This window comes from Epinephelus fuscoguttatus, linkage group LG10, assembly GCF_011397635.1.
Source record: "Epinephelus fuscoguttatus linkage group LG10, E.fuscoguttatus.final_Chr_v1".
NCBI lineage: Eukaryota > Metazoa > Chordata > Actinopteri > Perciformes > Serranidae > Epinephelus > Epinephelus fuscoguttatus.
In genome coordinates, this window is record NC_064761.1 from 21298433 (window position 1) to 21325958 (window position 27526).

General features: G+C 41.8%; 1 protein-coding gene across 1 annotated transcript in view; it reads left to right on the plus strand.

The window, feature by feature from the left end:
- Positions 1 to 27526, plus strand: part of LOC125895381 (adhesion G-protein coupled receptor D2) — a 110107-nt gene that overhangs the window by 68011 nt on the left and 14570 nt on the right. Inside the window, exon 24 of the mRNA XM_049587138.1 lies at positions 17098 to 17180. Within this exon, the coding sequence (XP_049443095.1) occupies positions 17098 to 17180 (83 nt within the window). The remainder of the gene's footprint in view (positions 1 to 17097; positions 17181 to 27526) is intronic.

Here is a 27526-nt window from a genome sequence, read left to right on the forward strand (position 1 = left end):
GGTGTCAGTGTGATTTTTAAAATATAAATCTTAGAGCACTGCTTTGTTAAAAAAAAAGCCGTGTACAAATGCTGGAAAATCTGACACATTGCAGTAAAAAAAAAAAAAGAAAGCTGCTGTCAGATGACTGCTGCTTGACCTTTCTCTTCCTGATTCCTTTCTGTAAGCTTTTTGCTCCTTTGGATGCGCGTGTCTAAATCTGATATTGTGGCAGAAACCCACCATTATTCAAATATCCTTGATTGTTATTCAAGTGTACTTAATGCATGGATGTGTGATTTAACTTGCACGTCTTGCCCAGGGTGTTAAGTGATGATATCCTTGTGCTGCACGTAACCTTGTATTATGTACACTTGGGATGTAATGGTACACAGAAGTCACAGTTCAGCGTGATTTCTGCATGGCTTGGAGAGAAAAAAAATTTCTTTTCAGTTATGTTGAACAGACAGTAGTGCCAGTGCTGCTGAGGTAACATTTTGCTTACTGGCAACTTTATTTAACTATTTTCATGATTAAAATGAACAACCATTTCAAAGAGCTCTGTATGAAACTGTATGAACACTGAAAAAATACTTTCACAAAAGGCAACAGGTCACAATCAGCTGTGAAACTGAAAAGTATCTCTCATCATATGAAATTGAAAATACAAATGAAATAGAAACATAAAAAAATAAAACTTGTGCATGAGGTAACCTGTTTCAGTTAGTTCCACCTTGGCTATAGTATATGCCAACTGAAAGCATTGGGGGATAAGGAGTTGGGCTCTGGTTTGTTTTTACATCATCCTGGTGATCGGCACATCTGGGTGATGCTGTCAAATGTGCATTAGCACGTTGAATGTGTTTCCATTCACAGACCCTACAACTGTGGAGTAATGCCAGCACACCGTCCTTGTCTTACACACAACTCTCTCTTTCTCTCATGTGTTATGTGTTTGTGAGTAGGAGCTGAGCTGATGATTTTGAGTGGGGTGGTGATGTTAAATTGGCACGCTGATTGTGGCAGATTAGTGGTTACTAACAAGTTGCCTTGGCACTACTGACCTTTACCAGTCACCCCCTCCTCTCGGCCTCCCATCCTCTTTTAATGAATGCCTTAATGAATGTGTCATTGTAATGTATGTTTTTCAAGGTGTCTTGTGGATTATAGGCTATTGTTGTCATTGTCTTCCTTGTCCTTTGAAAAATTATAAATGAAAATACACAACTCTTTCTCTCTGTTGTTGCTGTAGCTGACAGGAAACCTGGAGGCAAGTCCTCCATTCGCAGCGCCATAGTGTGAGTAACTCACCAATCGACATGTTGTGCTGACCTCGTCATATGTTGCTAACGGCGTGCATAAAAACGTTTCAGAGGCTTGCTCTCGTGAACTTTGGTTCAGCATTACCTGCATCTTCCTATATACAATGTATTCTGCGTGAAGCTGTGTCCACCAAACTCTGAAACCCAGTTGTGTCCCCTGTACTTTGACAGTTTGTACACAAACTGTTCCAGCCCTAATGTGCACATAATGTTAGTACAATTTATAATTACAACATTTTTCACTTGTAAAACAAACGTATGTACTGTACTATCCTTCAGTAATGTCTCTTTTAACCAAAGGAATATTGTATATACTCATAAATCAAGTGTCTGTGTGGTCTAAGGGTTGTGTGGCCCATGTTGTTGGTTAAAAACAGAAGTTAAAATGGACATGCTGACTCAAGCAAAGTTAAAAAACAGTGTAAAGCTGATTGTGTTTTATATTAGTTTCAACTGGTTGTAACAGGTAGCTGGTATTTGGAGACATGCTCTAGGAAGAATAATAGTACAAATTTGTTGCTGTAGGAATTCACATCACATTGATAATTACCACGCTAAAATCACAGGCACACAGAGGTGAGGTGTGCCTGTGTGTCTGTGTGACAGAGAGGTATTTGGCCTCTGAGCAGCAGCTCATGTTCAATGTCTCGCTGATGGAAAGTGATGTGTACTAATTCTACATCTGCTCAAACCAAACAGGGCTCGAAAGTTCAGCCAAGTCCCAAAAAAAATCACTTCCACACAGCTTATCTTCCGCTGCCCTCCCTCTGTGCGCAAATTCAATTTGACCATTCTCCCTGCATCCTTTTTGCATTTCGGAGTGATGGACAAATAAGTGGATATGACTTTGAGGTTTCATGTGTGTGTATGTGTTTGAGTGTGGATTGAGATTTGGCTTGTTGGCTTGGCTGTTTAGAGGATATGTGGCCCTGAAATGGGCTCTTGTCATGTGGGCTGAAGTTTTGAGGACTTGATTGTAGCCTCAGTGTAAATACCCAAACAAACAGGCAACAGTCAAAATGTGCTATGGGTTTGCCATGTATTTACATTCCTCTTCCTCTCTCCCACTTGGTTTCTCTCTTCCTCTTGCGTCTGATTTGTTAATTTGTATTTACTCGCTAGTTTTCCTTTCTTCTTTCTTGTGCTCCCTCTCTTCCTCAGACACACATTCCTTCCATTCTCTTTATTCTCTCAGTTTGTGAATGACATTTGTAATATTTGTGGTTTCCAGTGTCATGACTAAATTAGTAGAAGGGCATTGTGGCAGGAATTGAGATTTGAATTGTCAGTTAAAGCACTTGTCCACCATTTCTCACAGCTGTGTGAAAAATTCCTGAAAGATTCTTAGATCATTTGAAACACTTAAACGACTGCATTTTTTGCATTCATGCTACATTCAGGCATTTCATATTCATCACACCCAATGAAACAAATCCAAAGATGAAATATTGAGCCCATTTGGTTGTTCTTAAGTGGCTTTAAGCGCAACTGTTTATGCATATTCGCCCAGCCGCTACAAAGCGCACCAGGCTTCTCGAATTTGTTTTCCGCAGCTGTTCTGCATAACAACGCCACGCTATCACGCACAGGCGAAAGTCTGGTGAAGGGAATCTATTCATAATTCAAAGAAACAACAAGGCACAAGCTGTGGCGTTGTCAGATATAACAAATTGAGGAGGAAAAGAGTTGAATTTGTATCTGCTTACAGAGGTTGACTGCATTATACATACTGCAGGTGCCGCTGAGTGCGTGGTAATAGGATATATGATGGATGGCCAGGCCGCATGGGCTCCCATTCCTCTGGGTTATTCATCTATTTATCTGCTTATTTATTTATTCCTTCACCCAGAGAGACCCTCACAAGCTCAGGATTTGCCTAAGGTGCAATAGTACCTTAAGAGGCAGAGCATTGGCCAGTATGGAAATGGGGCTAAGCACTCCGAGGTGGAGGTCCTCTGTTGAACATGTGTCAGGTGTACTCATGTCTGCGCTGATGTTCATCAGTGGTGTTGGTGGTTTAAGGAGGAGCTGCAGTTTGTTGAATCGTGATAGTTCTTCCAGAAAACATAACCATGACACGTTTTCTCCGTAGGAGCTTCTTAGAAACTACAGATGATCTCATATTGCACAGAAATACATTGGGATATGCATGCAATCTTGTCCAGACATAGTTTAACATGTAAGAGCCAAGCTTTGGTCTCTTGAAGGATTGTTCTTAGTACTGTACAGTGTGTATCCATAGAGGGTGGTTAAGACACCCCCATCTTGAGCCACTTGCACTGGACCCTTGCTGGTGTGGGACTGAATCCCGCCAAAACATCCCTCATTGTGCCTGCATTGTGCAATTAAAACCAAACAAGATCAAATCACTCTGTGGCACTTTTTAAACATTTGAATGATGTATTTGATGAAATTTGGATTGATAAAAATTTAATTGAAGTCACCCAACTTGAAACCAAACCCACAGGGACAGGGACCCTTTGATCACACACAACCATCAGCTAACTGCCTTTCATGTTTAACCCCGTCACTGCTCCCCTATCAAGGGTGTCGCACAAGGACCTACATGTGCACTGGAGCAGGTCACTTCTCCTGGGCCGAGCTGTCTCACAGTTTACCGCTCCCCCCCAGCCCCACTTCATCACCCTTTTCTCCAGCACAGACAGGACACTCTATCTTAGTATATATGCATTGTATGAATCTGCACTGTACACTATTTTTATTTAAAACCACATCAGCCTAAATCACAATTTTGCAAACAATGTCCATTCTTTCTTGTGTGCTCACTGTGTTTTCACACACACACATACACACACGCATCAGTTTTTCTGCAAGTGTCTTAACACAGTACTAAAGCATTCCCCACTACTACCATCGTGCAGCTGCCAACAGCACCTCTAAACCAATATCAGCACCTCCACCTCCTCCCCCCCAGAACATTTTTCCATCGTCCTCATCTCAACAGCCCATGGCAACGACATAGCCGGCAGCTTACGACGGAGCAAAGTAGGGAAGAGGGAGGGAGGAATGGGGTAAGGGGGGGAATCAGGCCGTAGATCAGGGCAGGGAGGATGGCGGCGCGACCAGGGGGTGACAGGGGAATAACATCCCTTTCTCCTCAATCGACAGGGACCATAACTCCTGCCTCTCCAGGGACAGATTGAGAAAGGCAATAGCCCAAGGGGCTGTGAAGCACGGATGCTTAGGAGAATTGAAAGTTAAAAGAAAAACGCAGTTTGCCGAGCCACTGCCACTGATTCAGCCCACAGCACCGCTCTTCACTCCTGGAATTTTCTTATTTCTTGTAATTCTTTTTTTTTTTTTTTGTTGTTGTTGTTTTTTTTTTAGTAAGACGGCAGGAGAAAGGCCCAAGTGGCATCCTGTCCATATACATTATCAAACAATAAATCTCCAAGGGTTGTCGTGTAGTATTTTCCCCATTTTTGGAGAGTTCTCTGCACTTACTGAAGTTGGTGGAAGAATGTGCACATCTTTCTTTTTTAGTGACCTGAGGTCTTGGCCTCAGTTGGCCTACGATAAATTGTTTCTTGGCGGGGGAGGTTGATGAGATGAAAATTGTTTCTGTAGAGATTAACTTTCTTCTTTGACTTCTTTGCTTGCGATAAACTGTCACAATTGGCAAATAACACCCTGGCACTGTGTTTTCACAAAGGTAGCAATCGAGTCTGTGTGGACTGGAGATGCGTGTCACTGGGGGTGTGGTAATCCTGATGCAGGTGGGCTATGAATATTCCACTGACAAGAGTTACAATTTTACTTGTGCATTACCACCTTTGATCGTTAGTAGGCAAACTAAGCATTTTACATTCAGTAGGATACAGTGTCTGACTTCATAAAGATTTAGAAGACTCGTTTTTAGTACAGTCAGCCCAGAGCTGTGAAGTTGTAACTAGAGGTCAGTTAATTTATCGGTTTGGCCGATTAATCTGCGTTGATAGGATGTTTCACAAACTATCGATATTGGTGGAACCTGCCTCCAATTGTGGCCAAGGGCCGCACAGCCAGACTCGATGTACATCGATGATGTTGTGTTAAGTGATCAGTGGGTGCAGCTCCAGAGAAAGCAGGTTCCTTCTGCTGTGCGACTGTGTCTGAGTGTATTTTCCTTCATTTCAACATGTATTTACAGAATTTTTTGGCTTAACCACGACAGCTGGTCTAGTGCTATGGTGCTATTAGCATTAGAGCTAAAGTCCATGAGTCCAGGACTGTGTAAATGCCACCACTTGCGGTTGCAAATAAAAAGTCCCCGCTTAAAATGAAGGCCCTTTAGTGTTGCACACAGTCCAGTCCTATACTAGATTTTTACTTAGCCTTGAGATATATCAGACCATTAATCAGCTATCATTATTATATTTGCCTCTAAAAATCCACTATCAGTCGTCCTGTAGTTGTAATTTGTTCTAAAGTGGAGGGTATAAGCGGTGGCACCCCAAAGGGGGCATGGCCACCCAGACACAATTGCTGCTCCCCTCACTGGCCCTCCCTGGCAAAAATAATTTGAGATCTACATCATCTGTCTTTAAGAGGCTGTGGCGTGCTCAAGTCGTGATCGAAGGTAGTTGTATCTTGTGAAACTAGACAACCTAAGGCATCCATTGGTAACAACCAGTTGTCATAGCTTGTCTGGAAGGGGCTAAATCACTGTCTTAAGTAGGCTGAATTTTGGCAAGGGACGAACTAGCATGGCCTTTTTCAGAGAGGTCCCTTGGGCTCTCACCTCAAGATATCTGAATGAAAATGGGTTCTATGGGTACACACGAGTCTCCCCTAAATCTGAGAGAGCCCAGTTGGTCCCAGTAAATTGCTTGTTCAATGTAGTCCTTCCAATGAAAGCTGTACATTTGTCCTTTTAAGTAAAAGGACAAGCAGCCTCTTTAAAAAACACTGAATCACCCAAACACATGTATGTAGACATTACACATTAAAACACGGTTGTTGTCATTCCTAAATGACTTTTGCGTTTGTGTGCCACCCCAAGATTTTCAGTAGCCCCACTGGGCCACCCCTATGAAAAATTTACAGGGTGCCACCAGTGACAAGACCTTCAGAGGGGTCTGTTATCCACAGTGCAGGTGTGTTTCTACAGTTCTGGTGTAGTGTCTTCTGTGTTCGGTTCACTCTAACACCACATATGATGAAACTAGAAAAAGAAGAGTGGATATTAACATAGATTTTTATATATTGAGTATTGTATGTCGTGGAGTGTTAGGCTGTGTCACTAGTGAGTTACAGTGCATGTAATGGTTTTATAATGGTATTAAATGGGAAATCACACAGTTTAACTGCTATGTGATTGTACAGTAAATCCTGTGTCAGCAAGGAAATCACAGCTCCTCTCTCACTCTGTTTTATCTTGTTAGGTTCAAACCCTTCAGCACTCTCTTCTTACTCTGACTGTTGTCTCACTTTTCTCATTTCTCTCACCTCCCAGCTGCAGTCTCTCTTTTCTGTCTCTTTCTTCCCCTTTCATTTCTCTTTCTCTGTCTCTCTTGCCTCCCCCTCTCTTCATCTTCTCCCACACTCTCCGTCACTCAGTCTACTCCTCCACAGCCACGTTCCCCTGTTCGGAGTGGGCTGTAGCAGCTTTTATAGCCTGATCAATTTTACAGTGGCTTATTGAATAGCTTTTAATGCCCTTCTTTACTCTCAGTTGCAACACGCAGAGTGTCTGCCGCTCCAGGGCTGCTGTGATGGCTCGCCAGAGAGAGTGAGCGAGAGAGAGACAATAAATTTTAATACATCGTCTCTGGAAAATTACACATGTTTAATCATTGATTTTTATTGGCTCATCATGATAACATTATCCCAGTGGAGAGGGTGGACAAAAGAGTGGCTCGTAAAAGAAAAGAGGTTGAATTAGTTATGGCATTTTAAAAAGTGGAGTGGACAAAATGAAATGTTGGCACAACCTACTTCCTTTATCCAGTATACAGCGTATTGATTGGTAGTGTAACTGTATGGACAATTTGATGCAGTAACCATTTAAAAAAGGGGAACCTTAAAATACAAGATTAAATGCCAAGTATGACTGTATGTTTCAGCGGCCAAGGAATTTAAAGGGGAAAGACTAATATAATGTATAATAATGCACTGATAAAATTATAATATGGTATGGTAGTATAGTAATAGTGTCATTTTTCGTAAGGGTTTTCAAACATGGTCTACTCTCCACTTGCCTTCTTGTATGGGAAAACATCATTGACATGGCATTCAGGCGACAGCAAAGACAGTGGAGTTAATTAGAGCCCTTTGTTTTGCTGTCAGCCTCTCTAAAACCTGGAGATGTTTCACATAGTAAAATGCATTACCACTGAGTTTATGCAGTTTATTTTATTGCATACAACTACTAATTAAAATAGAATGCATTTCCACCAAGGCACTTGCTGTCTTGTTAGACACATCCTTTATCCTGAAGACGTTGTCTCCCTTCCTCTTCATTTTCTTCTCCTCTCTTTTGCACTTTATTTGTCTTTGTAGAACTAAAATATTTTCTGTATTTTTTATTACACATTTTAATTCCATGTGTTGTTTAAAATATAATTATACAAAATTAAATTGCTAACTTTTAGTTGAAAAAAAAAGATTAAAGAAAGGAAATGCTTTTTTTGTTTGTTTTGTTTTTTACTTTTTGGACAAAACTTTGCAAAAAGTTGTGGAAAATGACTACTAGTGTAACCGAGCTGCTATTGTATATCTTTAGTTTGGTCTGCTCCGCTCTCTGTGACATCCATCGTGATTTCACCTCAACAACTAGAGTGCAAGAAAGGTGAAATCTGAATGTGTGTGCATGGAGATTTATCGTCTGCATATAAAAAAAAAATATCAGGATCATTAAGTCCAACTCTACTGCCATCAAGCTGATGAAAGCTGGCAAACACACAGACTTCATAATGCCTGGTGTGTGTGCCAGTGTGTGTGTGTGTGTGTGTGTGTGTGTGTGTAAGGAATGTGATAAGGTAGATTGACTTATAATATAAATGGTAGAGGTGTCTAGTGACATCAGTATAGCAGTGCCCTTTGTGTCCCTGTCTGGCAACCTCATTCTCTCCGTGTGTGTGTGTCACAGAGGGTAAGAGAGAGATTATTGTACTGAGTGTATGCGCATGTGTGCAATGTCTTTGTGTTTGAAAGATTGCAATGCAAAACATTCTTACAAATACTATATTAAAGCTTGTGCATGTGTGTTTTTGTGAAGGTCTGTAGGTGTGAGACAGTCAGCAAGGGTTAGTGAGGGAGCAAGTCAATGGACCTGCATACATGTGTGTGTATACACAAATTTCTCCATGAGCATTCTCTCTCTCTCTCTCTCTCTCTCTCTCTCTTACACACACCACGCATAGAACACACACACATACACTGGGGCAGGTTAGCCCTCCTCCACACCGGCACCTGCTCCGTTGAAGGTGAAAGAAGTGCTCACTTGAGCTCATTGAAAAGTAGATGTGACAGTAAATTTTTCAGGCCCTTGTGAGATGGGAGATCTTGTTATAGCAGTCAGGATGGGGGTCAGGGCAGTGGCTGCTTGATGATTGAGGAAAAGAGAAGTAAATTCATTCTGCTTCGGGCACTTTGTCAAGTGCCAGTAGCTTACTGTTGAGAGCCACTCACCCATCACCGTGTTACGGCCCCAGAGGTCACCTCCACCGCCATAAATCTGCCTCGCCTGCTAAACCTACTGCCTTCCCCCGGCTGAGCACGAGCAGGGAGAGAGGCTGCAGCTGCTGCTGCTGCTGCTCCTCATAGTCACTCAAATGAAAAAAAAAGGCAGAGGAGAGAATATAGATTCTCCTTTTGATGCTGCTGATAGTGTAAGAGCAGGACACTGGGCGTGCTGTGCCATGGGGGGATGTGTACGTTTGGACTAATGGTTGTGTTGTGTGTGTGTGTGTGTGTGTGTGTGTGTGTGTGTGTGTGTGTGTGTGTGAAGGATGGATGGATTGCATATATATTTATAGTGAGGGACATTTTTTGTGTTTTAAAATAGGGGCCTGCATATACCTTTTGTGACTGGGAGCCATACAGTGTGTTTATTGATTTAAAGGGGGTGTTTTTAAAGCTTTTTTTATGTTTTGTAAGTTGTTATGTAAGTTTTTGCAAGTATTTTTGACCCACCTTAAAAAATAATGATGGACGATATACACAAAAATGATGGGGCAGGAAAATGTAACAATGGAAGGCTAATATTGCAATCTCAACACTTCATGTAGTTGCTTTTCATGTCTTTTTGCCGACAGAGAAATAACTGAATTACTGTATATTCTCTATAGTAATATAGTAATTCCCCCATAACCTCACTCTTACCTGCACAGCATGCTCATCAGTCTACACAAAAATCCACAGAAGAATGCAGAAAGAAAAGCAGAAAAAAAGGTATTGCAGGAGATTGAGGCGGATAAGTGACAAAAAGGGAGGAATGAAGACTAAGAGATGTGCAAATTAAATAAAGCAAATTATCCGACAGGAAAGAACAAGGAAATTCTGCACGCCATCGGAGAGCTAAATTTTCTATCACTGCACAGAACTAAGTAACGGATATAAGCACTTCTTCATCCCTACTGCCGTTTCTCTTTTGAATGCAGGGCAGTGGAAGAGTCAAACTTGGTACTTAGGCGACTCTTTTGGCTGGTTGTTACTCTTGTTATGATCATGTGATGATTGTTGGTGTTGATGATGAAGACGGTGTTGTTGATGTTGATATTGATGGTTGCTGTTGATGACCACTGTTGTCTCAGAATACTGTATTTGGTTGTCCTCACCTCTCCTTGATTGTAGAGTATTTATATTCTTATGTGTTCTCTTGTGGTTTTTTTTATGTGTGTTTTTTACTTGTTGTGCAACTAATTGCCCTCTAGGGACAAAATAAAGTTGGAGTTGAAAGTGAAAGAACATTAACAAAATTAAGCAGGCAACAGTCAGTGTCTCTCCAACACTATAATCTGTTGCCTCTACCCAGCTGTCTATCATTGCCATTAGATGTTGATAATTGCTTGAATTTAGGTTGTGAGGGTGGGTGAGCAAATTTTAACGACAGGACAATGTCTAATGCCAACATCAATTTGACGTGGAGTACTCACGATAGATAACGTTGATATTTCATTGCTTTTAAGTTGTGTTGTTAAGTTACCAGAATCCAACATCTTCCAGACTCATGCCAACATCATCGACATAAAATAATGACATTTAGTTGTATAGTACAACCAACAAAAATCGTTGTTAACGTCCACAATATATCGTATTCCAACCAAAATTTAACCTCTGTCCGACGTAAGAGTCCAACATCTTCCTGACATCATATTGACGTCCGTTGCGAGCTGGGTACACAGTCTAGAATGCTTAAATATTATACAAAGAGTGGCACTATCCTGCATCACGCAGTTACGTCCAGGAGAATGACTGCCTTAAAGCATGGTACATTGAGCTGTCTGCATTTGCAGTTTTGAAATATTACAATATTTTGTGGTAGCAGCAGCTCTTTACACTGCAGCTGTGCTCATATACGTAGTCATTGTTAGCATGCGCACTTCTTAGAAAAAACAAAATGCTGTAATACGCATGGAGCAGTAGGCCACAGTAGTGCTACACCTTCTTTTAAAAGGTGCTGATTTCATTCTGGGTTGAAGCCTGCCAGCACTGGCTGATGCTGAGCCATTTATTTCTGATATGTAAGACCGGTGGTTTGAAGACTCCTTCAGCTATTTTTTTTTAAGTGTTTAGCAGTGCCAACATGCTCTCTAGACTCCATCAGAAGTTGCTCCAAGACACAAAGAATGAAATACTCGACTTCTAATACTTAGTGAGGATGGAAAATATGGGGGAAAAAGATCATTTATATCATAACTGTTAAGTCAAAAGCTAATCTTTCGGTTCATGAGAGCTTTTGGGGAAACTTTTGTCTGCAACATTAATATCCCAAAAGTTTAAGTGAAATTCCGTCACTTTTTAGAGTGTGGGTAGGACTCAGTTTCTGTTCTGAGCTGCATACTCTTTCATATGGTCATAACCAAACAGACACCAGCCATACACAAAACCAAAGGGGATCCTGTTCTGTCTTTCTAAATTGATAATTGGTATATCACAAAATTATTCATATCTTTTGCCATGTGCTAACATTTTTCTAGGATGGTGGTAGAGAACTAAAGTCAGAAGACGGAAAAAGGATCTGGTGGTGCGGGTGTCTGTGTGTTTATATGTGCGTGTAAGTGTGTTGTTTTTTTGTACACATGCTTGTCCGCATGTGTACAGATTGCAAGTGATCACTTCTTTGTGAAGTGTGTCATCGTGCACCATAATTACACCTGCCCAAACTACATGGGTGCATATGTACTCAACTATCCATGTGTATGTATGTGTGCGCACACGCCTTTCAAGCTTGTAGAGTATGAGCACCAGCCTGCTTTCAATATAGCCTCTTATTAGGTGGTGATTATCCTGCCTGCATCTGGCTTCTTTCAGCCTTTGACTGGAAGTTGGAGAGGCCAGGGGCACCCGGGGAAGAAAGGAGTGAAAACTTCCTGAACCCAGCTTTCACCCCCCACCCCTCAACCTCTCAAGGAACCCCCTTATATTCACACTGGTAATTTTTTTTCTATAAACAACAGAAAATTCTGAATTGTGCAGAGAAAAGTGTCGGCTGTGCTCAGACTGTAAATGGTGTTGTAGACACCACCTTCCTACCTGTATCGTGTGTCTGTCCTGAATTAACCCTGGAATTAATGATTGACGCTTATGAACTCCCAGTTTACAACTATCCCTCATTTGTACAACAAAAAAGTCTCTCACAAATTTAAAGATATTCGGTGCAGGATTTTCCAACAAAACAGACTCATGCAGAAGTAATCCCTCTCAGTCATCACTTAGGACTTACGAGAAGTGTGTGGTGGTGTATTTTTTGCAGAGACTTGGCCCTCTGTCCGTATTTTCTTTCTTGCCTCTTATTTTCTGTGTTTGGAATGTTTATAACACCACACTGCTCGGGGCTTTATAAAAAAAAAGGTAGCATCCAGGTGCCAGACAATAAGCAGCATGCAAGAGATACAGCGTTGAAAAAGCACAAATACAGCGAGGCAAAACATTAAATGAGATTGAATCTGGGGTTGGCTTTTTTGCTTTTGGCTTTTACGGTATATTGCGGGATTGCCTGCACAAGAATCTCAACATGTGGTGGCTGAGCTCTGGTGCTAACTCCATAAACAGTGCTAACAGCAGCAATAGTGCTGACAAAGCTAACACTATTAACCTGGAGGTAACCGGAGTTTGGGCACTATGTTGCTGCAAGACTGTGTCATAATATAGGGTGACCAGACGTCCCGAAATCCAAGCACTTGTCCTGAATCCCGAATCCTGCCCTAATTGTCCCGAAAATGACACTAGAGCAGAGTCTGGAGTAGTTATTCAATTTCAATCAATCAATTTTATTTATAAAGCCCAATATCACAAATCACAATTTGCCTCACAGGGCTTTACAGCATACGACATCCCTCTGTCCTTTGGATCCTCACAGTGGATAAGGAAAAACTCCCCAAAAAAAAACCTTTAACGGGAGAAAAATTGCCTGATATAACAATAAAAACTGGTCATGGTGGTTGAGTCATCCTGCAGCTCCCGCCTGCTGCACATTGGCTGCAGCAGTTCCTACCTGAATTATGGGTGTTGTAGTTTTTAAATTGTGTACAGCAGTGCCGATGAAGTAGTAGATGAAGAGAGCGCAAGCTGCAGCCGCGAGGACAGGGAAAGCGCAGGCAGCCACGAGAAGGAGTGATTTACACGTAGCAGTGCAGCCTCTTGTTCTAACTCTTCTAACAGTTCAGAACTATTCTACAAACTGATAGGCCTGTAGCGAATATGCCAGGCGTCTTTTATTTTGTTAGCTTTTTTTAAAAAATGAGTTTAAAGGACAAGTGCACTTCCATTGATCACTTCCATTAAATAAAACGAGAAATTGGAAAAGAGGAGAAGAGAAGCTTGAAAAAAATTGTTAAAATTAAATTAGGGAACTGATCACAGATGTATTGTCTCTGTGTGTTTTTGCATCTATTGTTGCTTTAATTTGCAGCTATGCTTTTAATGAAGCTGACATGTCATGACAGTAATGCCATATTTTGTGTTTCGTCTCGCTAATTAACAGTTTATGTACTTGTCATTGTAGATTCTTATGGTTGCAAAATGCTGTGGAATTGTGTTGGTTCAATTTAGAGACTAGATGACATAACAACACAGTAGCATTTCAGTAGCTATCTTACACAGTGGCTGCGTATGTGTGAGGTCATTGCATTTAATTGGCAACCACAAGGTAGTAGCCGCATGCAGCATGCTGAAATCTCTGACTGTATTGAGGTGAAGACATAAACCCACAGCTTCTCTGAAAAATTTTTTTGTTTTTGTTTTTTGCACACAAAAATTCTCAAAACTTTGCCTAGATGCCAAATATGCAGTCTGTAAGCACTAAGTTTGGTACTTATCCTTAGCCTTGCTCTTCATCACAGACACATGTATGCTCACAATTTCCTGTTCCCCTACTCCTACTACTACTAAACGGACGTAACACCAATGGAATATGTAGATTGCAATATCATGATCCAAAAATACTGTGTGAAGCAGAAAAGGGACAAAGAAAATAAGAAGACTAAACAGAGGAAAAAGAAGACGAAATAGATAGTAGACAGGGAGAAAACAGTATGGCAGGATCCCGAGGGCCTGGCCGGGGGCTTTGTAAGAGCCCATACATCAGCTGTCACCCGATGGGCTTCCAAAGAGCCACAACAGAGAAACACAATAGACTGGACAGATGGTCCCAAACAAACTGCAGTGGGTTTGATGCTATTAAAAGCTGTTTACCTCATGCCAGACGCCAGCAAGTGTAGTGGATGCATTGTGTGATCATTTCTGAATGACTGAATATGTGTGTGTCTGTGTGAGTGCGAGTGTGTGGGGGTGTTTGACTACCAGCTTCTGGTGTTTCAACAAAACCCTCTGGTGTGTTTTTAGCCACCAAATGACCATTCGTAGCTTGAGTGAGATGAGTGTGTGTGTGTGTGTGTGTGTGTGTGTGTGTATGTGCAGTTTTTTCATAATTAAGATACAATCAAAGACAACACGTGAACAGTTTAATGATTGATTCGCACAAAGTGGACGCCAGCCAACTCCGTAGGCCATGACGAACTTCTGGCTTATAACCAATAACCGGACAAATATAAAACATACCCCCCCACTGCACCCTTCTTTCTCTGTTGCTCCCTCCCTCCCTTCCTCCCATCCTCTCCCCTTCATCTGCTCTCCTAAAGAGCGACTCTGACACCTCAGAATGATGAACTCCTTCAATGCGCTGACCTTTCTCCCTCGGACTAGTCACCCGCCCTCCTGCCCTCTCCCATGTAGATGAGACAGAGACAGATGAAGATATTTTGCAATGTGTGTGCATGTGAGGGTGTCAGTGGGGATGGTGGGCGGGGGGGTGTCATGCGGTGACACAGTGAAATTAGTTTTGGTGTTGGTGGATGGCGACCGACCCACCTTCAGATCAGCAGTCAACCAGGGAGATTAATCCAGACACAGGAGGCCTGTTGGAGAGCAGTCATGACAGGCCCTGAACGAGAGGAGAGAGACGGGCAGGTAGACAGACAGATGGGGCGGATGGGTTCATGACAATGATATACCTACTGAGATTGTGTCCATATATCTATCTGTGTAACTTGCAGGTTTAACATACAGATTGTTGGACTGCTGGGGACATGAATAATGTAAAGACCAAGTTTCTTTACCAGGAGATGTAAAAATAGCCCAAATTTAGCGTAGTTCAAGATCTCTTAATAATTAACCAATTTATAAGGTCTTGTGTTGCTTTCCTGGTTGGAAAAACAATCGACCCAATCAATGCTTTTGCAAATGACATCCTACAGTCAACAGTTAGATTACTTCTAAGGCCTTGTTTACACACATACTGATACAAAAAAGATTTTTATTTTTCCCGTATAAAAAAAATTCCGGGTTTACGCGTTCAGTTTTGAAAACGATATCCCTGTTTACACAAAAATGGCAGCTTTTTGCTGCAATTAGCATGCCAGGCCAGTAGGTGGTGATACACCATATGTAAAACACCATAAAAGAACGTTCTGCGCATGCAGAGTGATTTGTTTTCCTTTTGGCGCTAGTGATAAAAACAATGATAAACTACATTTTAGCCTTATGTAGCATAGTTAGCTGCTGTTCACTTATTAATATTGGCCACAGCATACGTCTTTGTGCGCCGATGTAGTGGCGACGTTGATGCAGCAGTGCGAAGTTCATTTGTAAGCTCGTAAGTAGTCCCAAAAGTGTAAACAAAATGCAAACAACCCGGCCTATATCCGCCATTGTTGTTGTGGTTCCCGGGCGCAATGTCATCATTTTCCAAATTTTCCATCTATCCTGTTTACACATTTTATTTATTTTTTTGTCGAGAAAAATGCTGGTTACGTGTAAATGATAGGCGCAAACACAAAGATAAATACCCGTTTTCAGAAATATACGGAACCATATAAACAGGCCCTAAGTCGCTGTTCATAATTAAAATGCATGTTACTGTATAAACAAATTTACCTAGAACCATAGCCCTACAAACATGAGAAACTAGTTGAAGCAAGGTGGGAGGACTAACAATACATAATCGATTAGCTAAATTTCCTAGTTAGATTGCTAATGGGACCATAATTTAAACTCGCCCTGGTGTCCGTTAGCAATCATCTGGCCTTTGGAAGTGTCCTTGAACAGCCCTCACTGAACCTGCTCAGTCACTGTAAGACAATCCGAACGAGAGCATCAGCCAAGTGCCCAAAATGTAAAATGAGTGTCAGGAGTTGATGAATATGGTATCATTAGCCACGCTTGTCTTGCCTTTTTCGTTTTCCGCTTTAATTGGCTCCAATTTATAATCCTCCACCTTTGGGCCATCCTTCATAATTCTGACTTGTTTCCCTCTGTAATTGGTTCAGATCAGTGCATCTTACAGGTCACAGTAAGGAGAGAAATCCTTGGTTCATTTTTATTCTATTTAGCTTGACTTATGGTTTTATAGGCATTGAAATACCTTTGCTTTGTTAGTCATTTAAAGAGTATTGCTCCATTTCTGCCTTTTTATACCACCCATTTCTTTATTTTGATGTATGGAATTATTAACATAATTAGATAGTTTTTCAAGATTGCAAATAAATGATTTTAGAGGAGAAATCTATATTTTTATCAATGTTTCAGTGATAGAAAATATACCTTAAACTAGCCTTTCCCTCCCCCACTGTCTGGAAATTAACATTCAACATTGTAGCGATAGGTGTGGTCCATGTCTAGGTGATCATTTAGAAATTACCTGAGTATTAGCAATTTTTGATGGCTCTCATCCAAGTACTTGTGTGTTTGGGGGCGCACAGCACATGCAAATGACTCAACGACATTGAGCTTTTGCTGAATGTTGCTCTTGGATGGTGCCTGAATCATTATCCAGTACAAATAGGCCTATGAAATAGAAAAATTACACCCACAATGTTGTGTTAGGATTTTTCAGGGGAAATATTTGAGTTGTAAAATAAGCATGCAATTCTGTCATGTCTCATTAACTTCAAATATGTAAATAATGGTCTTTTATATGTTGTTATTCATTGAGAGCTGACTTTACAATAGCCCTGCTCACTTACTCGCTCCAAGCACGTGTCCTTGCGTATGGGCATGTGTATTGGGTTACTTTGCAGTGGAGATGAATACTGTTGGCGGACCTAACTGTATGTGTATGTGCGTCTGTCTTCAGGTCAGCTGTCCATGCCGTGTGCTCCAGAGAGAGTAGAAAATCCCTCGAGTCAAACCTCCAAAGGCACTCATCTGCATAGAAAGGTAACTGACTCCTTGCACACACAGTCACACAGCAGGATATATCAGTCACTTTAGTGGGACTTTGAGCTTTGGGTAACAGGGCAGTTCAGGGGGTCAACAGCGGCATTTGATCTTTGACCCGAGGACAAAAACAGACTGAAGTCAGGGGCTGAACGATTAGTGTGTTGGGGTTAACACATTCAACAGCAGCATGTCTGTTAGTCTTCTCACTGAGTTCGTACTGATCCATTTAATTTAATTCAGTTATTTTGCATTTTCTTCTTTTAATGCAGTAGTAAATAAATAAAAAACAGGGTAAAGATTTGTTCCAACAAAAAATGTAGCCTTATAAAAATATAGCCTTATATAATTAATGAAAACATATGTGGTCTTAGACCTCTTAAAACTTTATTATTAATTAAATTAAAATAAAATATGTTTCCCACTCGTGCATTTTAGTCATCTTTAGTCCATTTCATTTCAATTTTATGTTTTGAAATAATATAAATAGAGTTCAAATGATAAAGTTAGTGCATTAATCACTTTTTTAAATTACAATTAACATCAGATAACTTTTTTCTTTTCCTAAACTGGTGTGCTTTTTTAAAATTACCAGATCTCTATGACAAAACTTGCAGATGTCCCTCTGTCTGTGTCTCTCTCTCTGTCACACACACACACACACACACACACACACACACACGCTGACCCTCACACACGCTCACCACTGCTTGAGTGGGGAGCACTGAAATAAATCGAAGCCTCCAACTCCCTGATCACTCTGTGCATGTCCCCGTCCCCCTGGTGGCCAACATTAGAACCGCATCACACATCACCACATAGCTCCCTTTCCAAGTTACATTGACTGGGGCTTCATTAAAGTCTTTCCCTTCCTGAATAATAGCAAATCAGATATTACTGAAATACGTGCTCTGTCAAATAAAAGAGCTCTTTATATGAATTGCATTTGCTTTGAGAAAATGTAGTCTTTGCCTTTGTTGATCTAGACAAGAGTTAACGGAGGATCCTTTATGCTTTAGATTTCGTACCCTGTGGGGTTAAGTTTCTTGATCAAGGGCAAGTGGTTGTCACTTTACCTTCTGAGGTATTTCAAGTTGATCTATTGATTCATAGCTGGCCACATGTCCTTTTCTTGAAACCTTTCAGTCTAGCTTTTTAAATGAAGTATTTAGCACAATGGTGGAAGAAGATGGACACTTGTAGTTAACTGTCACCATATATGTCACTATAACACTATATATAAGAGATAACCAACTTCTATTTAAGAACTCTGAACTCTGATTTAAGGGGCTGTTTGAATTTATTTATTCTATTTTGAAGTAAGAAATCCTGAGCTCACAATTACAAGTGGAAGTTGGACAAATGTCGAAAATGAAAAGCAGCAGTGTTCCAAGATTGAGAACCACTGCTTGTATGTATCTCCACTGCCTTGATGACACAGGACATTATCACCTGGCACATGTTCAACCATGTTAGGAGAAAAATACCTAAAAGTTTACTCTATAAAGAATGATTGCAAGTTCATTTGAATCTAAAACGAGATGATTTATCTGACTAAAATGGAAGATTTCTCATTTTTGCCTTGTGCCAAATGCTACTAAAAACAACCCCAGGATCAAATGACTCTTTCAGCTTTCCGTTCTCTCTGTCTCCCTGCCTCTTTCACCCTTGGTGAACTGCTACCACACAACAATGTCCAACTGTCCTACCTCCGATGTGATCGAAGCTGACTCTACTCTCCACCCGGCTTTGTTTTTCTTCACAGCCGTTGGGTGGTCCGTGTCTCTCTCTCCCTCTCTCTTTCACTCTGTCTCTCTCCCTCTCTCACTCATTGTCAAGTTCACAGCGTCTGTTTCTCTTTGAGAGCTTCGGGACCCAGGCATGGTCCGAAACTCAACACCAGAGTATACACAATTAAGTTCACACCAGAGGTTATTGGGTGGAAGTGTGGTCTCATTCCACAAAATCTGCGAGCCAGTCAAAGGATAGGAGGGTGTGAGTGTTTATGTGTGGCTGGTTAGTTGGTCAAGGTTAACTAAATGATGGGAGGTGGAGAGGGTTTGGGTGTGTGTGTGTGTGTGTGTGTGTGTGTGTGTGTGTGTGTGTGTTCTCAGGGCGGTCCTCTGGTTTCATCACAGGCAAGACAGAAGAGAGACACTGTGTTCTGGTTGGCTGTTGCCATTTGAGACTTTGCCTTGACAGGTTGTGCTGCCCAATTGCAATCAAAGTATGGAGATTGTTTTCAGCTGTGTTTTATTAACGGTGGGATTTATGATCTTCGAATGTTGTTGTGCCTTATGCAGAGTTAATGTATACCTCAGCTTTTCACCTGCTGCAATGTTGGGACAGTCATACAGTTCATTGTTTATGAACAGTTTTATATTGTCATCTTATAAAGATAAAATAAGGCTGTTCCCTAATAAGAATTTTTGGATTCAAATTGGATTCGGTGTGATACCCATTACCTGGTAGAGCAGGTGCCCCACGCACAAAGGCCTTGTCCTTGTTGCAGCCACTGCAGGTTTGATTCCAATCTAAAGCCCTTTGCTGCATGTCGTCCGCCCTTTCTTTCTCCCCTTCACGCCAACAACTGTCCTATCAATTAAAGGCAAAAAAAAAGCCTTAAAAAAACAAGCAAGTTGGATTTGGTTGTTCAATACAAAGGGCGGCACAGTGGTGTGGAGGTTAGCACCGTCAGCTCACAGCAAGAGGGTTCTTGTGTGGAGTTTGCATGTTCTCTCCGTATCAGCATGGGTTTTCTCTGGGTACTCCAGCTTCCTCCCACAGTCTGAAGACATGCTGACTGGGGATAGCTTAATTGGTGACTCAAAATTGTCCGACCCTCAAGAGGATAAGCGGTTAGAAAATGGATGGATGGATGTTCAGTAACTATTTATTCCTTATTTTCACATGCATTTTCGTGCTTTTAGGGACAGTGTACTCTGGCTCCAGAGATTGCGTCAGCTTTTAAATCCTGCACCTTCAATACCCCGTCTCCAGGGAGTGTAGTGGAGGGGTGGAGAGGCTGCGGGCTGCGCTAGCTAGTTAGCTTGTTATGGCATAGCTTATCTCTTTTAACTTGTCTCATAGCTTGTCTCATGTCTCATTTGTGATATGATAAACACAGAGAAAGAGAGAGCAGCTCTACAGTGAAATAAGATTTTTAATCTAAATTTAAATAGTAAAAGAAAATGTCAGCATGTAGCTGTCAGTGTTGGTAATATGGCGGGCAAGCACAAATACATTTACTAATGGGAAACATTGTATTGTAATTCACACTGATAGACCAAATAATAAAAATAAAATAGGCCTCTACTTGAAAAAAATGAAGTTAACTGTAGGGCCATCCACTCATCGGCTTTCAAGGGGCAGCCCCATAGACGTCGGAACTAGGGGTGCGGGGCGTGCGGCCGCACCCCCTCCCATCCGCACCCCCCCCCGCACCTCAGCCTCCCTACCCACTGCATTACACTTTAAAAAAATAAAGAATCTGAATTTAAACTCAATTTGTCTGACTTACATTTATCTCTTTCATATCATTAATGCATAGATCTGTGCTTTTAATGTGATATGCAGCCTGCCTGACTACATACAGTAGCCTTGGCATCCAGGATGTTGTGTCCATCCTGCAAACCTTGCAGCCCCAAACCCGCTCCATGCTGTCGGAGGTGGAGAAGCTCATTAAGCTCTGTCTGGCCCTGCCCATATCTGTCGTGGCATCCGAGCGCTCTTTCTCAGCCTTGTGCAGACTGAAAACCTGGCTGCGCAACACCATGACGCAGGAGAGACTAACACATTTGGCCATTATGAACCCTTATGGATGAAAGCGATGTCTCGACTCTGCTTAAAATCTTCATCAGTAGGTCAACTGAGAGGAGGTCCACTTTTGGAAATGCATGAAAGTCCTGAGTCAGGAGCGCAGACTTTTCTTTTTTTCATTCAAGGTTACAAATAATGTTATGTTCCTTAAATGGCTAGATTTAGTTATCAAAGTTTCATTTTCTTAACAATAAAGATGCCATGTTCATCCATTCTTTTTTTTTTTTTTTAATTTTATATACTTTATTAATCCCCCTGAGGGGAAATTCAATTTTTCACTCTGTTTGTCAATTACACACAGATCCGAACACACACGCACAAACTGGACCTATACATGCACTAAGTGGAGAGATGTCAGAGTGGGCTGCCCATGACGGGCGCTCCAAGCGGTTGGGGGGTTCGGTGCCTTGCTCAGGGGCACCTCGACAGTGCCCAGGAGGTGAACTGGCACCTCTCCAGCTACCAGTCCACACTCCACGCATTCTAGTTTTCTTGTAACTGCATGTTATTATAAAATGACTTCAAATCAAATCCTTAATCATTGATAAGTGTGCGTGCTTCCCCCACCCCTCCCAACAAAAATCCCGCCCCCCCCCTCAGAAAATAGTTCCGACGTCCATGGGCAGCTCTGGTATAAAAGCACACTTTTCCAGCCACCTGAGTGTCTTTCATACATAAGTAATGCAGCAGCACTGTGCTGTGATTTTATGTAAATATAACATATGTCCTTAAGTTTGTTTTACTCGTCCAGAGATGAACTTTAGAGAGCAGTTTTCCAAAACATTATTATTTGTAAGCAGGTGGAAAGTAATGACAGTAAAACCAAACACCGTGGAAGATATTTCTAAATTCGTCTTTCAATCTGATCTGCTTTTTTGCTCAGTCCATATATTTTTTTAATGAACCAAAATTTTCCATAGAATCCATAGGCTCTCGTGGCGTGTTGCATTTAACATAAAAACAATTTCCCTGCGTTTGCCCTGCTGAACTCACCCCAGTTGACCTATCCAGCCTGTTGAGTGTTACAGCGTTGGACCAGTTAGCCATAGTTCCCTCTGAGTGCTATTCACACGCGATTGGGAGTCCCATGACAGGCCAGCTGGAACCTTCAATCCAACCTCCCCAAACACACACACAGACACAAATCCTCCACGGAGCCGCCACTGGCCAGCCAGCCCGTCAGTCATTCAGTGGGAGGGTCACTGTATGAACGTGTGCGTGTGTGCATGTGTGTGTTTGAGTGTGTTGAGGGTTTTGTTGGGGCTTCCTGTTTTGGCCCGTGTGCTTCAGTCCTTCCTGGCAGGGGGACTGCTGGTGTCATGTCTGTCAGCTATGGGACCAGTAAGACACATTTTTTAATCATATTCTTACCAGTGTGGGAATTTTTTAGAGCAGTATTTAGGCTTGAGCATGGAACTGAAAAGCCCTCTGTAGAAATCCAGAGTACTGAAATGACTTCTGGATATAGTAGCAGCTGACTTTTTATAGACTTTGTCTTGTTTTTTTTATGCTACCCAGCCTGGTCCCCGAAAACACAGGCTACACACCTACACTCTCAAATCTGTGGCTCGATCCCTGGCTCCTCCACCCGCATGTTGAGGTGTCCTTTAGCAGTTTGATATTGAACCAATAGCTGTTCCATTGGTGTGTGAGTGCATGTGAATGCTTACTGATTAGCAGCTGGCACTATGTATGGTAGCGTTGGCCAACAGTGTGTGAATGTGTGTGTAAAAGTGCTTTAATTGGCTAGAAAAGCGCTGTACCAGTCTGGTCTATTTACCATTTACGATTTACTTTTTAAGGGATGCACCAATTGCAAAATTCTGGGTCAATACCAATGTTTACAATAAAGATTTGCCTGATAGCTGATACTAATGTTTTTGTTGTTGATTGTGTTTTTGTTATTAATTCTCTCTTTTTTTGCCAAGGAAACACTATGAAAAGTTACTGAACTGTTTCAAGTCATTTAGCCTTCATTACACTACCCTTGAATGAGCACAAATTTAAACACATTTCTGAAACAACCTTTCAAATAACCTTTCACATGAAAAACTTAATACCTGCCTCAAAAGTATTTTTTTCTAATATCTATTTTATATTGCTGCAAAGACATAAAAGGTTTTTTTTCCCCCTTCAAGCAACTGTATTTATTTAAGTTTCCTGCCAAAAAAAAAACCAAACACATTTTAACAGATTGCATTTGAACACATCATAAGAACATTATAATTTCTCCTTTGCCCAATACACATTTTTACCGAAAGGAGCTTGAACGCATCATAATGTAACTCAGTGCAACCTCTATGAGCTGTTAGCTCCAGTCACCGGCTGCTAACGGCTAACGTTAACTAGCTCACTTCATGCCAATGCCAACACGGATTTGGGGGATTCATCTTCTGACGTGTTGATTGTGTCTGTTCGTCCCAGACACCTTTTCTATTGTCCCTGGGACATTGGGATAACATTAGTATGAGGCCTGCTTTTTAGCCTGCGCAAATTGATATGATACGATGAAAAAAAGATTGGCTGCTGCCATCAGTGAATGTCTTCTTATTTGCCGATTATTTGACAGAGCGGATACTAAATACTGTCAGTAAGAGTCCGGCAAAGAAATACTTTTGTCCTTTGTGTGTAGTTTAAATCGGAAAATAGTCTCTCTTTCACTTGAGAGGGGTTACCCCTGCTCTCTCATATATGCACATGAACATACTGTATGCATAGCGTAAGTGTTTATATCTCACACACACACACACACATACTCACTCATGCCTCCTCCTGAGAGGTGGGTATGTCCTGGGGGGAGCACCAGTCATGTTCCATTAATCCGAAGCAACCAGTGGTGATTGATCAATTAGCCCTGCTTAAAGCCGAGGCTCAGGCTGATCAATAGTACTGATCACCAGCCAAAGGTTTTTCATTAAGACCTACTGCTCTGCATGAGTAGACTCCATTAGCATAGACTGAATGAGCTGTGAGGAATGCAAATGCGAGAGTTCACACACACACACACACACACACACACACACACACACACACACACACACACACACACACAGGCACACATAGAAAGGTCACATAGCTTTGCCCCCCATCTAGTGTATATAGATAAAGGAGAAAAATACATATAAAATCACATAATTTGTGTTACATAAATTATATGTTCTAATGACAAATTTAATATTTCTTGCTCTCCCTTCCACTGGAAAAAGTTCTGCAAAATAAATTCTAGCATTACATGAACCCCTGTTTTAGTGTAGCCCAAAAGAAAATGTATCAAAATATACACACGTATTGCTTCAGAAGAGTCTTTATGGTACCATAATAAGCAGGTCTTATTATGTCAGTATTTCCCTTCCAGCCCACTCATTGTCAGCCTTTTTTGTTGGTTACCTGAACAACAGCGGATGTTGCTGCACAACAGCGATATTTCTGATGCACGGCCCCACCGAACCCACGGGATCATCCGTAGCTTAAAACAGAAAAACACCGGCCAGCTACCGCCGTCGAACTCACCTTTCTCACCCTTTCCTAACCCTCAGTGGGGCCGAGAGCCATTGTTTCACTCAAACAATCCTCATTGAATTAAAAACTGTCCGCGTGCTTTGTTCAGTGAGGCCGATGCGTACTGCTGTCATGGGGCCTATCGTTAATGTGCCATCACTGCACCTCACATCCTCAGCAGACACAGGCAGCGCTGAGCTTATTTCCTCCATCTGTAGGTGAATGTGCGAGCAAATATGCATCAGTGTGTGTGTGTGTGTGTGTGTGTGAGAGAGAGAGAGAGAGAGAGACACACCGTATGAGTGTATTGGTAGATGGGTGAATGAGTAAGAGAGGAGGTTGGCGGGTGGGTCATTGTGTGTTAGTCAGCATTAAATCGCTCAACAGAGAGGAGCGCAGATAAGCACTGTGGCATGGGATACTTTGGTCACTGGTGGAAACACCACGGAGACCTGGTGACTCACACACACCCACACAGTGGATAATTTTCCTATAAAGAACAAATCTATCAATCAATCAATCTGTGTCAGACTGTGACAAAAGATGATGGTAAGAACAATGATTGTTATAGATGACGTCACTTGATTCTGTCTTTTTTAGTCAATTGTATCGCCTTGTTTTCCTTTTTCGTCATAGCAAATGTTCTCAAGACAAACTTTTGATTTTAAATTAGATTGTTTTTTGTTAAATATCTCCATGATTCAATCAGATTTCTTAATGGACATGGAAAGTTGGAACTTGAATGAATTGCAGTGCCCAATGGTCATGCCAGGTTTGCCTTCGAAGGGCTCTTAACAAACAAGTTACACAAACTGAAAAATAACTGATCCAAAAACAAATACTACCTTTGTAAAGCCTATAATGTTCACTTTTGTTGATACTGTTTCTTTGAGACATTAAAATCACCTTGGCAGTAGGTGAACTGTCTCGCCTGTGTTTGTATTGGACTGCAGTATACTTTCATTTATCCAAAAAAAATAAAAAATAAAAAAAAATAGATAAAACCAAGAGTAGATTTCATTAGGGTTAATCAAGGTTCAGGGATGGGTAAGGGTTAGGGTTAGGGGGTTAGCGACAGAATGTCTTCAAGAGGAGATGCCCAGAAGTTTGGTAACAAAAATATGTGTGTGCTTGTATCTCTGTGTTTTAGCGGAAAGGAAGGGAGTTGGTCGCAGAGATACTGAGGCAGACAGGAAGAGATCATCCTGGTGTTACCATGGCTGAGGTTGAGCCCTCTGGCTCCCCAGACCCATACATAGTGCACATGCAGGTTATTGCTCACGCTCTCACACATACAGTCAAATGGATGAGGGTGGCAGTGTGCACAAAGTTACAAACGTGGATGTAATGTCTCCTTCCTCTTGGCCTCTCACCTTCTCAGTATGGGTTAGGGTTAGGGTTAAGAAAGTGTCAGATTAATCCCTAAAATGTCGAATGTGACCACAAGTCTCCACTCTGTCTGCTAAGCGACATGCACACACACACACGCCCTCTGTGACCATTTGCACTAATGTCCAGAGAGTTTGATGGGTTTTTTGCGAGTATGGCATGACAGCCGAATGATATTTCCGTGAGCCGTGTGTGGGTTAGGGTGGGTGGGATGGATGGATGGACGGATGACACCCGTATCCATCCCCACTGGGGAGAGGAAGTCCCTATCAGAACACAACAGGAAAGAGACAGAGCAAAAACAAGCGTATGTCTTTTTGGACATTAAATCACTTCCTGTAGGGCTCTGGGCCACCTCCCCCAACCATCCTCAGCCTCCACCTCTCCACCCGCTTTAACCACCCTTTTGGCAGACGGAGAAATTGATCAAGCCCCTTCATCTATGTGCGTAAAATGTGTGCATGTTCCTGTGGTTGCGTCTCTAAGGTATTGCACTGATGAGTGAAATAACTCATCAATAACGGAGAAAAGAGGCTGAGAGCCCATGTGGAGCAACTGTATTTTTATCTTTTAACAATAAAAAAAACACCTTTGCTTCAAAAGTAGAATCTGCTGCCTTATGGCCACAGTGTATGTATGTAACGCCATGCAGCCTGCCAATCTGATTTATCGCTGCGACTTGCAGATGTGATGAGTATCGTAGGATGCGAGTGCCGTATAAATCCCTGCACCCTGACAGATCACAAGCCCTGAGTCTGGACCTGATGCTTTGATCTTCATCCAAGAACAAAAACAAAGAGACAAAAAGGTTTATCTGTGGTTAGTGCAGGAAAAGGTCTTTTTAATGGCGACAGGAAAAGACAATGACCACCGTTTTCATTTGAAGCACAGACACTAGACCCTGCCTGCTTGTCACTTTTTCAGGTTGTGTGGGATACTTTAATGGCTCACTGCAGACATCATACATGTTGAGTAAATCGCACATGTATATTAAAAATGCAGCTCTCACACAATGCTATCTGCGTCCAGAGCACAGCTGTAAAAAATATGACTTCCTTCCTGTAGGCAATTTCCTGTTTGTGTCTGAATTCAGGTCAGGAGAGGGGGATAGTGGTCCCTGGTTCATCCAACATCATCCTTCCCCAGAGGTGACCCCGGTCCTCATGATGCAGGATGCCATGCAGCCCAGTGTCATTATATTCAACATAATACCTGTCTCTTTACTTTCCTAGTGTTTCAGTTTTTTCACTTCATCTTCACCCGTCCCTCCCTCTCACATACGGAAAGAAATGTATCCACAGAATAAACTGCTCTTTTGCTCCGTCTTCCAACATGTCAAAATGGATAACATTGGATAACGGCCTCATTTATCCACAAAACACAAAAAAGAAGATATGACATTATTTGCGTTCCCTGCTCTCCGCAAGACCTAAAAGACCCACCCGCTCTCCCCCAAAAAATGTCTCAAATGCACACACATGGATCTTCCTGAGGCACCCTGTTTGTTTCATTTTCTGCTGATTTGCCTAAAACAGGCAGCGGCCGCTGCTGTGAATGTTTAATTTAAGAGCTCATGTTCCCCTCTGTACGATATGTGGTGGTTGGGAGCACGGACGGGCTTGACGAGGGGGTCTGATGGT